This window comes from Chionomys nivalis, chromosome 2, assembly GCF_950005125.1.
Source record: "Chionomys nivalis chromosome 2, mChiNiv1.1, whole genome shotgun sequence".
Classification (NCBI taxonomy): domain Eukaryota; kingdom Metazoa; phylum Chordata; class Mammalia; order Rodentia; family Cricetidae; genus Chionomys; species Chionomys nivalis.
The window spans coordinates 11,451,077-11,467,594 of record NC_080087.1 but is presented as its reverse complement, the minus strand read 5'-3'; the positions used below and the strand labels follow the sequence as shown (position 1 = coordinate 11,467,594).

At 45.3% G+C, this 16,518-nt stretch overlaps 1 protein-coding gene across 2 annotated transcripts in view; it reads left to right on the top strand.

Annotated features, from left to right (window-relative positions):
* Window positions 1–11,315, top strand: part of Fndc1 (fibronectin type III domain containing 1) — an 87,177-nt gene extending 75,862 nt beyond the window's left edge. For both annotated transcript variants that reach the window (XM_057762641.1, XM_057762640.1), the window contains 5 exons: window positions 3,707–3,786; window positions 6,017–6,046; window positions 7,195–7,356; window positions 8,189–8,311; window positions 10,365–11,315. In XM_057762641.1, coding sequence (XP_057618624.1) covers window positions 3,707–3,786; window positions 6,017–6,046; window positions 7,195–7,356; window positions 8,189–8,311; window positions 10,365–10,480 — 511 coding nt within the window. In that variant the 3' untranslated portion in view covers window positions 10,481–11,315. The remainder of the gene's footprint in view (window positions 1–3,706; window positions 3,787–6,016; window positions 6,047–7,194; window positions 7,357–8,188; window positions 8,312–10,364) is intronic.
* The last annotated feature ends 5,203 nt before the right edge of the window (window positions 11,316–16,518 follow it).

The window sequence follows — 16,518 nt, the reverse complement described above, 5'->3', positions numbered from 1 at the left end:
ATGTTCTTTCCATATATTTTGCTGCCATATTGGATTTCTGGCATTTTGACTGCCAGGTGATGGTAGCATAAGGTGAAGAGGTCCTTGTTCTGACCACGGCTCTGAGTCCAAACTTCATTTAAGCGATTCTTCCTGTTTATTTTGAGCCAGGGTTTGGGGCACAGGGGTGAACTAGATGCAGCCCTCATAAAATTCACAGTGCTGTCCTCATGGGTTTATTGTGGGAAGACGGGGACAAATGTTAAGAAGGACAAACAATACAGATACAGACTTCCATAGTCAGTGTCTAGAGGAAGTTTAGGGAGAGTACATAATAGGGGCCTCCCTGTTCTTATGAGCCCAGGGCTAGTTTTGTAAGACCCTGAGAAAGTTAGGTCTAAAGTGCACAGCAGTTAAACCAGAGAACAATAGGTGGAGTGAGGCAAAATTGCTCCAGGAAGAGGGGGCCCCAAAGCTTGAAATGTTCTAGGAAGATGGAAAGTCTCAAAAGAGAATGAGGGTAAGAAGAAGATGGACAGTACCGGGCTCCGTCTGCCCCGTGCACCCAGGCTCCTCTGCCCCGTGCACCCAGGCTCCATCTACCCAGTGCACCCAGGCTCCATCCACCCAGTGCACCCAGGCTCCATCTGCTCCGTGCACCTAGGCTCCATCTACCCAGTGCACCCAGGCTCCATCTGCCCCGTGCACCTAGGCTCCATCTACCCAGTGCACCCAGGCTCCTCTGCCCCGTGCACCCAGGCTCCTCTGCCCCATGCACCCAGGCTCCATCTCCCCCTTGCACCTAGGCTCCATCTACCCAGTGCACCCAGGCTCCTCTGCCCCATGTGCCCAGGCTCCATCTACCCAGTGTACCCAGGCTCCATCTGCCCTGTGCACCCAGCCTCCATCTGCCCCGTGCACCCAGGCTCCATCTGCCCCGTGCACCCAGGCTTCATCTGCCCCGTGCACCCAGGCTCCTCTGCCCCGTGCACCCAGGCTCCATCTACCCAGTGCACCCAGGCTCCATCCACCCAGTGCACCCAGGCTCCATCTGCTCCGTGCACCTAGGCTCCATCTACCCAGTGCACCCAGGCTCCATCTGCCCCGTGCACCTAGGCTCCATCTACCCAGTGCACCCAGGCTCCTCTGCCCCATGTGCCCAGGCTCCATCTACCCAGTGTACCCAGGCTCCATTTGCCCCGTGCACCCAGGCTCCATCTGCCCCGTGCGCCCAGGTTCTTCTGCCTCCTCCAAGCAAGCATGGACTGTTGGCTCTTGGGATGGAGATGCATGGAGGATGTAGTATAGGACCTTCTCTCATCAAATTTCCTCAGAACCCTTGTGAACAGCAGCTGCAAACAGTGTGAGCAGTGTGAATACAATGAGCAGAAACTCATTTCCCCCCTGCACATGGAGCGGCATGCTGAGTTGGTGTGAAAACTCTGGTATCCATTGGGCAGCCTCTTTGGGAGTCACTGCAGTGCTCAGGACCTTTGATAACCACCTTAGAGTCCTCAGGAGAATCACCCCGCTCATAGGAGGAGCCAGAGTCTAAACATGAGCCTTGGTGGCTTATAGCATAACCTGTGTTTTTCACAGTAGAAAGATTGTATAAAAGCTTTAGGGCAGTTCCGTCAGGGATGTGAGGAACTACGCAGCACAGGTGTCCCGTGTGGCTTCTGAACAAAGATAGCACTCCTCATTTTTAAATGGCTTCTCTTTAAAGAGAAAAGTCTTTACCAAATTCAACTACAATGGTTGATGTGTACCAACCCACTGTTGGAACTGCCATTGGAGTTTTTCCCTAAATGTCTCCACAGCCACTGATCGAGAGTGTGACTAATCAAGAAACACACACTCCTGGGTCCATTGAGATTTGGAAATGTGTTCTTAATTGTGCATATCTTTTTTTTTAAAAAAGAATTGAAATGAATAGAATCAATATGTGGATAACTTCAGATTTTACCAAGTGGCTTTTCTCTTCTTCATTCAGACCACGGGAAAATGTCTCTGAGTGCTGTGAGGCCAGAGGTGCCCATGATGATGATCTTACCTGTGTGATGTTCTTACCTGTGGCCTGTGTGATGTTCTTACCTGTGGCCTGTGTGATGTTACCTGTGGCCTGTGTGATGTTCTTACCTGTGGCCTGTGTGATGTTCTTACCTGTGGCCTGTGTGATGTTCTTACCTGTGGCCTGTGTGATGTTCTTACCTGTGGCCTGTGTGATGTTACCTGTGGCCTGTGTGATGTTCTTACCTGTGACCTGTGACCAGGAGTCAGTGGTACCCTCCATATGTAAACAGCCCCTCCCTAAAACTTTGTACTGTCTTTTAATCAGCACGTGCACCTGTGCGCCTGACTTAACCAGGCCAAGAACTTTGAGACAGTTAAGTGAGACATTCCTTCTGGCCAAAAACTAGAGGAAAATGCTATTTTTAAGGTTCCAAGAGCCACCATTCACGGGTCCTACGGTAGTCTTGTGCTGTGTGGAACGCAGAGAGAGGAGAGGTTCCAGCCGATGTGCTGACCCTCAGTTCTTTTTTAAGCATCAGTATTGGCAAAGTAAGATGCTTAGGAACTTCTTTTCCTTCTAGCCAACTCAAACAATGCTTCCTAGAATATTCTCTGTTCTGAGGCAAATTTTGATCGTTCAGTAAAGCCTCTCTCCTTTTCCTGAACAGGCTTCTCTTTCCTGAAGGTGCCAAAGCTCAAGGCAGGACCATCTTGTTAGTTCCTCTGAGAAGGATAAGCCCTAACCTTACCTTTCCTACAGACAGAAGTTTCTGTTCTGCCCAGTCCTGCAGTTGTTCAGTCCGAACAAAACACATAGAGGCTTATATTAATTATAAACCAGTTGGCCTATTAGCTCAGGCTTATTATCAACTAGCACTTACAACTTAAATTAACACATAATTCTTATCTATATTTAGCCATGTAGCTTGGTACCTTACCCAGTGAGGCATTCTCTTCTTACTTCCTCTGCATCTGGGTGGTGACTGCAGACTGAGCCTTTCCTCTTCCCAGAATTCTCCTAGTCTGGTTGCCCACCTCTATTTCCTGCCTGGCTACTGGCCAATCAGCATTTTATTAAACCAATACAAATCTTTACAGGACACAAGAGCACTTTCCTGCTAGTCACAACTCACGTTATTTTTGGACCCACCATGGAGTCTGAGATGTTAGGTTAATATTTGAGTTCTACTCTGTGTTTTGTTGGACCAGCTCCTCTTTCTTGGAGTTTATACTGGCACCTGAGTCTTAATCAGGTTTTTAAGGGATGAGCTTGGAAAGTTACCCAGTGCCTGCCTGTATAATCCAGGAAATGCTCTCTGAGCAGCTATCAGTCTTGTTTTCTATTCCATTCCCCTCAGCCACCTGCCTGGGCTGTGTTAATTGTACTATTTCAAGACAGCATCAAAAATGAAAAAGTCTAGGAAAAAAATATGAGGATGACCAGCTGTGTGTATGCATGTGTGTGTGTATGTGTGTGTGGTGTATGGGGGTGTGGTATGTGTGTATGTGTGTTAGGTGTGTGTGTGTGTGTGGTGTGTGGTGTTTGTGCTGTGTGTTTGGTGTGTGCATATATGTGTGGTGTGTATGTGTGTAAAAACAGACAAGCAGGATTCTAGAGTTACTACAGAGGCATACTTGGGAGGTTGGGAATCTGTCTCATGACTCAGAAGTCAAATCAGTTTCTCTTTTAAAAGATGCTTTCTTTTGATTTCAGATACTACTTCAAAGTTCAAGCCAAAAACCCTCATGGCTATGGGCCTGTCAGCCCTTCTGTCTCGTTTGTTACGGAATCAGGTATGGGTACATTCTTCTTTGTTTTGCTTTTTGAAAAGTGAAATAAATTATCAGAATTATGGCTATTGGTATAGTGAAAATTAAGACAAGAAAATATCTGCTGGGTGAGATCAGGTTTCTCTTAATAAAACAAGCATCCCACCCTCCACCCCCACCCCCACTTCCCTTCCCACCCTCACTTCCCACCCTCCATCCCCACCACACCCCCTTCTCACCCTGTCCCCACCTCTGCTAGGTTAGAAAAGAACTGAGGTCAAGTTCTATTGAAAGGAAAAACCAATTTAGTTTTCAATCTAAAGATAGTTTTGACTCACTGGCATAAAATAATTTCAGAACTTTCTTTCTTTGTTGCTGGATTTTTATTATTTGTTTGGTTGGTTTTGGTTTGGTAACGACGTAAATGAATGCAGACAGATTATAAAAATATACACAGCTTTAATGGGGAAATAGTCTTACAGGACCACAGGTTCCCGTGGAGAACAGGAAAAGCAGAGAAAAAGGGCTGCTGGGATCACACCAGGCAGATTTATCAGTAAACATTAGCCCGAGGTGAACACACCCCCAATGGGTGGGGCTTATCCCTACATGGTTTTATTGCAACAGAGTAGCCAAGGCTGACCTGGAACTGACTGACTAGTTAAGGCTGGTCTCAGGCTACTGAGTCCTGAGATTATAGGCAGGAGCCACCATCTGGAAACATTCACCTTAGATGTCATGGGAGACAGCTGCTTCTCCAGGTATCCAAGTCTCCTTCTAGGACCTCTGTTACCAAGGGGTAGAGATGCCTGTAACACACACTTAGAGTCTTAATACATTATCCCATATGTTCTTCATTTGGAGTGCTGGAGGGCAAAGCTCTCAGGCTCTGTAATGCCAGGTTCCTGCATGGGTCCCAGGGACATGAGGCAGAGTGCTGGCCCAGTGCACCAGAAAGCACGGGTTTGGGCCCAACACCACCTAAAATGTTTTTTGTTTTTTTTTTTTTTTTCTGAAGCAAAATTTCTTTAAAAGCAAGTTACACACTCTTGGAAGTGATTTTTGCAGCTAAAGCATAGATAGTTTTAAAATAATAAATGTCATAGATTTTGAGTTATATTTAGCTCTGGTCACTGTCCAGACAGGAAACATGTCTGTCACCACCAGCTGCGTCCTCCTGTTGTCCTGCACCCTTTGCTCTCTCCAATGAGTTCACATCATCTAGGATTTGACATAAGTGCCCTAGAGTGGAGACCCCTGTGCCCTGGTTCTGTCAGAATCACCCACGCACTGTGCGTGTTAGTCCTTCGTTTCACTTTCATCACTGGTCTGTATTTCTTTATGCAGCTGCACCACAATATCTCCATTCAGCCCAATCTGTTGCAATTGAAGTTTTTTCTACTGTGTGTTAATTACAAAGATGCTCTAAGTGTCTATATACAAGTGCTTGGGTTTGTAATTTGCCTTCTCTTGGGTAAACACTGAAGAATGGAATCGTGTGTGATATTATAGTGTACAGAACCTTCTCAGAAATCACCAGACCTCCCTAAATATGAAGCTTAAAAACAAGAGAATTGATTATGAAGTTTTTACATGATTTATTTCTTTAATTTTGAATGTGCATTTGTGTGTGTGTGTGTGTGTGTGTGGAGAGAGAGAGAGAGAGAGAGAGAGAGAGAGAGAGAGAGAGAGAGAGAATGTGTGTGTGCACACCATGGTGTGCATGCAAGAGAGCATGTATGTGCATGCCAGGGTGTGCATGAGAGCGTATGTGTGCACACCACAGTGTGCATATGAGAACATGCATGTGCACATCATAGTGTGCACACCACAGTGTGCATATGAGAGCATGTGTATATAGGCCACAGTGGAGGTCAGAGGGCAGCTTTCAAGGGCTGGTTCTCTTCTTCCACCAGGTAGGTCCTGGGGTAGAAGCCAGATTGTCAGGTTCGGCTTACTTACTGAGCCATCTTGCCAGTCTGAAGTACTGATTCCTTTTATAGCACACAATTTCAAAACATTGTCTCTCCCAGAAACTCACAGCTTCTGTGTCAAAAACAAGGCAGTTGACTGAGAGTATTTCTCAAGAGAAAATACTTACAGAATGAAACCTATGGGAAACTTTGGTATCTGATAAAACATTATTTTCTCTGTATTCCAATTTGGTTAGCTCTTTTAATTATAGTCAGTGTTTCAGCATTTCTAACAACTGCAGTGTATGTTACAAAGCCAATTATTTCTTTTTCATTCACAGATAATCCTCTGCTTGTTGTGAGGCCACCAGGTGAGTTTCTCATCTTGAGGATTCTGATGCTCAGGTTGATGTGAATGTGAGATGTGCAGTCACTATGACGACCCACAGGTTGATGTGACTATAAGATGTCACAGGGAGAGATGGTGGGACATTTTACATCTATGTGATTTTTTTTCTGACAACTTTGATTCATCCACCCTTTATTCTCTTTGTGAAAGAGAATAACTTGGAAATGCTTTTGTAGAACTATAGCTGTTGATATCTATGAAAAACTATGATGGAATTGCCAATACCTATAAAATAGGCACTTTGTTTACATGGTTTTTGAGCATTTTAATGTGACAAAAAGGTGACAAACTGCAAGTGTACAAGAGTGGTTTGCCCTCCTCAGCCAACCAACTGAATAAACCTGTGTTTCTAGTTCAACAGGAATAAAGAGTGACCAAAAGAGCATGACTCTAGGCATAGGGACTTGGAGTACTGTGGCCTGTCCCAAGGGTCAAATATGCCAATACAGCTGCTTTTCCTTGAGGCTTACATCTGCCATTAGCATTGAGAACCCTTTGTTGAAATTGCAAGATCTTAAATACTCTAGGGTTTTTTAAATGTGGTACTTAGCTTTTTGTTGTCATGACAAAACCCCAAGAAAACCAAAGGAGAAGGATTTAGTTTTGGTTTATGGTTTTGGAGATTCCAGGGCATAGTCACTTGGCTCCCTTGATTCTAGGTCTAAGGTGAGGTGCAACCTTGTAGCGGAAGGTAGGGCAGCAAAGCTGTTCTTCACAGCAGGCAGGCAGGTGGGAGAAGGGGGGGGGCTTCACAGCCATGCTCTGGTTTCCTGTATCCTTCCCCAGGCTTCTCCTTCACTCAGGTTTGAGTCTATGAGTGAATGGGTTAACCCACAATGACCTTAGAACTCGCTTGATCCAATAATCTCTCCATAGTCCATAAGAAGCAGACCAAGACTCTAACATGCGAGCCTTAGGGAGACATTTTTAGAACCTCAGTTGTACTCTAGTATTGAATAAGAAAAGAGAAATATATAATGCATGCACATTTGCTCAGAGAAGCCCCAAGAGGAAGGAAGGCCCAGAGGAAATGCCCAATTTTCTGATAGTTTGGGTCTAATAACCACTGGAACCCGCTATACCTTAGAGCATGTGTTTTGTGTTGTCAAGGTGGTGAACCCATCTGGATCCCATTTGCTTTCAAGCATGACCCCAGCAACACTGACTGCCATGGTCGGCAGTATGTGAAGCGGACGTGGTACAAGAAGTTTGTGGGGGTCGTTCTTTGTAACTCACTAAGGTATAAGATCTACCTCAGCGACAACCTGAAAGGTAAGTCTGACACGTGGGTGGCTGTGGTGAACTTCTGCAGGGCACTGACTCGGAAAGCAGTCTCCTTAGGATGTGTCTGAGGTCTGGGACTGTGAGGACTTTTGTGTAAACCAGTTTTGTAGCTTTGGGGTGGCTAGCTTTATACATAGGTGCCCACTGCATTTGGGGGATGAAATCCAAAACCAACTGGCCTGATCAGTTTTTAATTTGTTTCTTTTTCTTGCTAGAAAGGATAGGCTTGTCAAAACCAAAGTCTTCCCTCCCATCTCCATCTCTTGAGATTTATCTGCTTCTTCTCATCACCATCTCTCTCTATCTTGTTCTCTCTCTGTCTCCATCTTTGTGTGTCTCCATTCATCTCTTCCACCCATTTTCTCTCCCTTCAAACTCTCTGGGAGAGATTATGCAATCATCTTCGGGATCCCAGTGTGGGAAACAGTTGTCCAACCCCGAGTTGTGCTTCAGCACCATGGACAGCACCTCGTGCCTGCAGCTGCGTAGGAAGTTTCTTCTAATTATACAGACACGCCTGGCTTCTAGCCTCTACCGTGTTTTTCCTCGTTCCCTCTTGAAAGCTGAGGATTAAAAGGTCCATTAATTGCAGGGTGGAGCTACCTGTATTGTTCATATACAGGCATATGTTAAGTGTTTAGTATACAAGATCTTGGGGGCTTCTCACAACACTTAATGACATTTGTGCCATTACAAACATTTTTCAGACGTGGAAACACATGATTTAAATAATTCAAACGGTGTCCAATGCTTGTTCTAAGTTGCAAGCCAGCTATGACACTCTCCAGTAGTCACTGACCTGTGATATGCCCTCACACAGACACATTCTACAGCATTGGAGACAGCTGGGGGAGAGGTGAAGACCATTGTCAATTTGTGGATTCACATCTGGATGGAAGAACAGGGCCTCAGTCTTATGTGGAAGCTCTCCCCACTATTCAAGGTAAGAAGGACAAAGCTGCTGTCTTATTCTGTGGGTGGGAGAGGAAAATTGTTATAACGAGAAAATACGTGGTAGATTCGCCTTTGACCTAAAATTTAGAGATTAATGTTGGGAGCACTTTGGATCATAAAGGGTAAAAATAAGGAATTGAGGAGTTAAAGTACTACCACCATATGCTGGCCTTGAGAAACCGGGAATACAGAGGAGTATATAAGACCCCATCCCTGTTCTCAGAAATAAGCTCTGTCCCCAGGAAGAGCAAGCAACTATGTGAAAGGTGAACAACAGTGGACAATGTGAAGTGTAAACAACAACAGATTATGCCACCTGGCTGTCCTCTTGTCAAGGGATTGTGTTCTTGGTGAGCATATAAATTTAGGTTGTTAGGAGAGGCAGTGTGAGTGGAATCTTACAATACGGATGAACAGTGAACAGTGGAGTTCAACTTGAGTGAAGAGCAAGCATGAAACCCACCAGAAGAGGCTTCAGGGTCAGGGCACCAGCTCTCTGATGAGGCACTGTGAGGTGGGAACACAAAAGCTAACCACTGTGGGATGCCACAGATGAGCCCAGCCTTCCACGCAAACCAACAGCAGCTGGAAGCGGTCCAGCATCTTTCCATCGTACACTCAACTCTTGGTGATGTGGTACATTCAGGATACAATGTGCTGATCTATCAGGTTTCTTCTTTGTGAAAAAATATGTGGACTTTACATGAGCATCCCGGTTTACTTTCTATTGCTGTGATAAAATACCATGACCAAAATGTGGAGATGAAAGGGTTTATTTGGCTTACACATCCTGATCATAGAATATCATCAAAGAAAGTCCAGGCAGGAACACAAGCAGGGCAGGAACCTGGAAGCAGTGGCCGTGGAAGAGTGTTGCTTATTGACTTGCTCAGTTTTCTGACAGTCTGATGGAAAAATCTTCTCAGTTGAAGTTCCTTCCTCTCTGATGACCCTGGCTTGTGTCAGGTTGACAAAAATACCAACGCAATGAGTTACCAATTTTCTAATTAAAGTACACAGGCAGCAAAACAAGCATATTTAGAATCCCGCATCTAGAATAAAGAACCAATGGGATTTGTCTACTTCTTAGAGTTACTATAGACAAATGCTTCAGGTGACTGTGGATGCGGGGGTGGGGGAGGGTGGCATTTCCAACCTGCAGTAGGTGGGACAAAAACTAAGACTCGGGAAGATTTCACGCTATTCTGCACGTCTGACAGAGGCTGTGTAGTGGCACAGTTCCTCCACTTCCTCTCTAGTCTTTCTATTAGGACTTAAACGTCATTTTGGTTAAGATTTTTACCTGATTAGGTGGGGCCACATTATAGAGGTAATCTTCTTTGTCTGCTGATGCTTCTTTGTCTAGCAGTGCTTCAGTGGGACTGTCTAGAGTACTGTTAGGTCAAATATGTAAGCCGGCTCAGTTCATCTCAACATACACCCCATATCTTCAGCTCTCGCAGTGCCCTAGTATCTGTTATAGTCCTGTGTTATCATGTTCCTCTGTGACTAAGTGCTAAGGTTGGGGTACTAACCGTGGCTGGTTAACATGCTCACTGGCACAGTGGACGCTAGTCTTTATTGACAAGAGTAAAGTAAATAATGGTCATTGTGAGAGCCATCAAGCCCCCCAAAACATCTTGAGGCTGCCGAAACATCCTTCTACATCAAGGAGTCAGCAATGCTCAGATTTTTTTCTGGAAAGGTTCTGGGGCTAAAATCTTGAGCTGCACAACTCTGGGAAGCTGGAAGCTCTGACCTCAGAGAACGGGATGGGGATGAGTGCTCTTCAGTTTCCCCAGACCAGGATACACTGCTCAGTGAGTGCCCACTAGTGACTGGCTAAAATCACGTTCTCTTGTGGTGACTGAGAGAAGGTCTGGATTATTCCCCATAAAACATGATGGGGTAGACCTATTATTATGACGGCACACAGAACTAGCCCAGTGTACTCACAACTAACACCCCGACTGTAGGATGAGGTGTTTCCCATCAGCGACTTTGACCATCTTCTTTCTCTTTCTTTCCCACTGCCTTCCCAGGCTACTACCGCCAGTACCGCCAGGAGCCCGTCAGCTTTGGCAACATTGGTTTTGGAACCCCCTACTACTACGTGGGCTGGTACGAGTGTGGAGTCTCCATCCCAGGAAAGTGGTGACCACAAGATCAGCTGGCTGCAAGTTCACCCTCCCAGCCTGCTTGACTAACTTGCACTAGGGACTGTGGGCGAGAGAAAGACAGCGTTCCAAGCCCAACATCCCAGGGTATCAGGAGGCCACAGGGTGGACACAGAGCATCTGGTCCTCTTTGGTCAGAATTTGGCCACATTTCTTGGTCTGGACTATAAATAGAATTCGGTTTTGCTGAAACTTCTTCACGCCTTATCTGTAATCACACATTCCACAGACATCAACCTAACAGCAGATCCAGTGTGACTTCCAGACTCTTCCGGCACAAAATTTGGACACTCGAGGATCTCCAGGGAACGGCACCGGCATGCTATGTTTGCTTTACAGAATGCTCTTTGCTGTTCTCGTCTTTGAAACAATGGAGTTTAAGCTTCACATTTGTCTGTATGACGTAAAATTGAATTACTGAAATTACCAAAGGAAACACACTCCCTTTGAGATTTATACTAAAGACTTATCCACCACTGGGCAAGGTGCTTCAATCCTATTTGTAAATTCTCAATTTTGATATATATGTGTATGTATATATGCATATACGTATCTACACTCGTCAAGAATATTGATTAAACTTGCTAAATTTCTTTTTGTTCTTTAGACGAATGTGTGTGTGACGACTATGTGGACAAAGTTTCTGTCTGTTAATATCTTCCTGGGGTGTCCATGGGATAGATTTTCTGCAGAATATAGATTCTGTGCAAAGGTATGCATGCTTCTGGTAGTTGCTGCTGGACTCGGGCCATGATGGAGGCATTGATGTACGGCACAGTTACCAGCCACCGTGCCTTCCTCCAGTCATTTAATATCATGGGGCAGATGACTTTATTACCTTTGTTGAAGAGAGTGTGTGTGCATGTCTGTGTGTGTATGTCTGTCTGTGTGTATGCATGTCTGTGTTGTGTGTATATGCATGTCTGTGTTGTGTGTGTATGCATGTGTGTGTTGTGTGTGTGCATGTCTGTGTGTGTATGCATGTCTGTCTGTGTGTGTATGCATGTCTCTGTGTGTGTATATGTATGTAGGCTGTGTGCATATTTGCACGCAGGCATGTGGATGTGTGTGGAGAGGCCAGGGATCAGCTCAGACATCATCCCCTAGGAGCTGTCCCCTTGTTTGTTGAGAGGAGGTTTTTCACCGAGAGCTGGGGTTTACAGATTATTCTGGGCTGGTTGGCCAGTGAGCCCTCGGGATCTACCTGTCTCTGCCCTCCCCCCTGCCCAGTGCTAGGAATGCAAGGATGTCCCACCACACCCAGTTTTTTGTGTGGGTCCTGGATATTGAACTTGGGTCCCCATGTGCTTTCCTGACTGAGTTCTCACCTGCCCCTTTATCTAGTGTGTTTCCAGACTAATGAATACTTTAGATGATTTTAAAGTCATATCATATCACTCAATTTTCGTTTCTGTCTCTCTGTTATCCCTGAAGTAGAAGCATCTTCCTCCCTGGACCCTGGCGCAGAGGTTCATTTAGAGCCTTTGTTTCCACTGTTGCAAATGTGTCTGTCCTTCCTATGTGCCCCAGCTAGCCCTGTGAATGAAGGGCTCGTCTTCTTGCACTGAAGTGTCAGCATCAGAGGAGCTGAGAGGGACATGAGCTGGAAGAAAGGCCTAATGGGTCTGAGGGCCGCTCCTGACATAAACCACAGGCAGAATGCGGTGCAGGAGTGGGGGGCTGGTGGTTTTCAGACCCCTCACCGTGCTGCGGTAAAACCTCATGTGTCTGGCTTTCTGCAACTTTGAGACCAGTCTGTGACATTCTACAATACCCGTTGCACAGTGACAACAACAAAGAAAATAGCCTGAGAAAAAGCTAGAACTTCTCAACAGCCTGCAGCTCCTGGGATGCATGTTGCCAAGGCGCGACGACTGGGGTCTACACCCCACCCCCAAAATTGTGTGTTTAGATAAAACATTGTAAAAGTTTTTGCATTTTCTGTAGGTCTGGTGAACATGTCTCAAGTGTGAGCTCTGTGGATGACACAGTGACCCTGCAGTGTCACAAGGTCGTGTAGACCTGCTTCAGAGAGACAACTGTATGCTTATCCAAATTCCGTTTGCAAACTACGTAGGGATCTTTAAGTAGTTCTGGGAGGCTCTCACACATAATAGAGATTGTTAATGAAGATGCCTTAGTTTCTACACTAGCCAGCATCCAAATACCTTTCAGGTGCCAGATTAAGGGTAACCAAAAAAACCATTTTCAGCAAGTATATAATCTGCAGTGTCCTCCCACAGACGCTGCTATCTGGCTTCTTTCTCTGCTCTCAGGAGAAGATTAGTGACTCGGGAACAAGAAACTGAAACATTAGAAGCAAATCAGGAGTGATCTCCAGGGTGAACTAACCAATAAGACAGACAGACAGACAGTCAGACAGACAGACAAGGGGCTAGAGACATGGCTCAGCAGTGACGAGCACTTGCTCTTCTTGCAGAGGATGAAAGTTTGGTTCTCAGCACCCACATTCCATTTGGTGGCTCACAATCTCCTATAACTCTAGATCCAGGGGATCTGGTACCCTCTCAAGCACACACATGAACCTATACACACAAAGACACCATGTGTAAGTATTTTTAAAAGAAAGATGGGTAGACAGATTGATAGATACTAGTAGATAGATAGATACTAGTAGATAGATAGATACTAGTAGATAGATAGATAGATAGATAGATAGATAGATAGATAGATAATGATGATGATGATGATGATGATGATGATGATAGATAGATAGATAGATAGATAGATAGATAGATAGATAGATGATAGATAGATAGATAGATAGATAGATAGATAGATAGATAGATACTATCAAAGGTCTTGATAGGGACAATTAGTTCACATGGTTATGGAAGACGACAAGTCCCACAACAGACTGTCTGAAATCTGGGGATCCTTGAATGCTAGCAGCACACTTGGGCTTGGGGTTGAAGGACCTAGATCCAAGGACATTAAGGATGTTATTGTCAGGCCAAGACCAAAGGCCTGAGAACATGGCTGGGCCAATAGCATCCAGAACTAGTGACCTTGGAGTTTTCTCTGTGGAACATGCCCAGCTCCAGGAGAATGAAGCTATCCTTCCTCTATCTCTGTTTCCCTGGAGGCTCCAGCTGCAAGAATGAGATCCACCCACACCGAGGGAGGATCTTTCCCACCAGTCCACTGACTAGCATGCCAGCTTCCATGGGGAACACCTTGACAGACAACCCCTCTAGCACACTATTGGTTCTCTAGGCATTCCTTGATCCAGTCACCCACAGTGAACCCTCCTGCATAGTGGTATCAGCAGCGTTCTATTCCAGTTAAATTACAGAACAAATCCAATAAGTCTCTGGTGGTCATTTTGAACTTTTAGAAGGTCAAATTCTGGGTGTAACACTTTAGAAAGGCCATTGACAGCAAGGTGACATGGAAGACAGGGGAAAGTATGAAAACACGAGACCGCATTGCAAGGACTTCCACGAGATGCTCTACCTCCCCAGAAGCCCGCCATGAAAGAGCGTTCGTCAGCTCCAGACGTCTGAGCAGATGCCCACAGGGTTACAGGGAAAGGGAAGTGGCTCAGAGCGATGGCAAATTTTAGTTCAGCTGGTGGGGGTGCCCTCAACATCCAACCATGAGTGAGTGGGTGTCTCTGTAAAACAGTGAGCCGCCCTCCACGGGGGAAACTTTAGACACAACCAGGATGGTGATGCTTGACCTCAATGGCTATCCTGCTGTATGTGGGTATTGTAAATCCACAGTGGTCTGCACACATGAGAAGTGCTGTAAATGATGCAAAAGAGATAAACAAGGAACCCATAGCTGGGACAGAGACCACAGTGTGTGGAGCCTGAGAATTTTAAGATCTGGCCCTTTTAGGAAAAGTCTGTATAGTCTCTCAAGGTTTAATGTCCTAATTTAAAAATAACAAATAATAGTCTGAGCCCAGGTAGTTTGGATGCTCACCTTAATAGACCTGGATGGAGGTGGGTGGTCCTTGGACCTCTCACAGGGCAGAGAAACCTGCTTGCTCTTTGGGCTGAGGAGGGAGGAAGACTTGATTGGGGGAGGGGGAGGGAATGGGAGGTGGTGGCGGGGAAGAGGCAGAAATCTTTAATAATTAAATAAATTAATTAATATAAAATAAAAATAAAAAAACAAAACAAAAAACAAATAATAGTCTGGGAAAGACCTCTGTAAAGTGCTTGCTGGGATTTGAGTTTGACTTCATATAGAACAAAAAACAAAAACAAAACAAACTTAAACAACAACAAAAGCACATTTTTCAAAAAGCCTGTATATTGTGGCATGTGCTTTTGATCCCAAACAGAGACAAGTGGGACTGGGAACCTCACTGGCTGGCCAGCCTCACAGAACTGGTGAACTTCAGATGAGTTGTAAGACCCTGTCTCGAAGGTTCCAAGCTCAGTTAGTGAGTGCTTGCCACATAAGCGTGAAGGCCTGAGTTAGAATCCTAAGCACCACGAAAATCTGGGCATGGTGGCAGGTGCCTGTAACCCCAGCATTGGGCAAACAGTCTACCTGGACCAATAAGCTTTTGCTTAAGGGAGAGGCCACACACACACAAGTGTTCACACTCACACAAGCAAGAATACCACACATGAACAGCATACACACACACACACACGCACACACACACACCCCAACATGGATGGCTCCTGAGGAATAAGAGCCAGGGTTTACCTCTGGCCTCCATACATGTACACACACTAATGCACACACTTGCACACATATTAGCATGAACACACATACATTAGCATATATTGTTTCAAACATCTGTGCTCTTTTGTCTTAAAATATGTTTATTTTCTGACCATCATTTCCCTGTGCTGAGTTATGTGTTTTGTGACTGGGTCCTGGGTTCCCAGGCTTCTGACTTGGAAAACTCTTTGCTCGTGTTGTGATCTTGGAAACTATTATGCTCTTTAGACAGCTTCACGCACGGTTAGCATACCTGTTTACTTAAGACATAATTCGCAGCATTTTCCAAATGAGTGTTGATTTATCTTTTCCCTCTTGACCTACTCAGGCCACATCTCTGGGTTAGTTGGTGCTAGGGCAGGGAACTGGAATCTGTGAGGAGAATGCATTAGGGTGAATCAGCCTCCCTCAGAATGGAAAATAGCTCTGAATCATTATGAGCGATTGCAGAACAATTCCTCTGGAAGAGTCAGGCACTGACCCGAAACTTCTCTTCTCATTTTTTTATTACTATAATTTTTACTTTATATGAATGGGTGTTTTACTTGAATATAGGTCTGCATCTTTGGGGGGGAATCACTGGATCCCCTGGAACTGGAGTTATAGACAGTTACAAGCTGCCATGTGGATGTTGGGACTCAAACTTGGGTCTTCTGCAAGAACAACCAGTATGCTTAACCAATGAGGTTCTCTCCAGCTCCCAGACCTGTAATGTTTTATACAGTGCCTTCTATGATCTTCTTAAGGCGTAATTGTTCCCGAGCGGTGGTGCACTCCTTTAACAGCACCACTTGGGAGGCAGAGACAGGTGGATCTCCGAGTTGGAGACCAGCCTGATCTAGGGAGCAAGTTCCTGGACAGCCAGTGCTACACAGAGAAACCATATCTCATGGGGGGTGGGGGGTGGATAACTATTTTTCAGAAGACTGGGTTCAATTCCCAGCACCCACATCTGTGAGCTCATGACTGCCTGTAACTCCAGTTCTAGAGGCTCTGACCCCCTCTTCTGGTCTCTGCAGGCACTGCACATATTTGGTGCATATAAACTCACACAGGCATACAACCATACCTACAAATAAAGAAAAAGTATCTTTTTTGGTAAGGTGTCACGATTAGATGATTTACTCTTTAAAATAACTTTATCTTTGCAAACATTCCCCTGGATTCCTGGATCATGCCCCAGTCTCAGATTAGGCTGAGCTCAGGGCTGCTGTAGGAAAACAGAGGTCGGTGTCACAGAGGGTAAGGAAATGACTCACGTAAGAGCAGAGCGACAGTCTCAGGACAGGAGATGCCTTGTAACGTGCTGTTA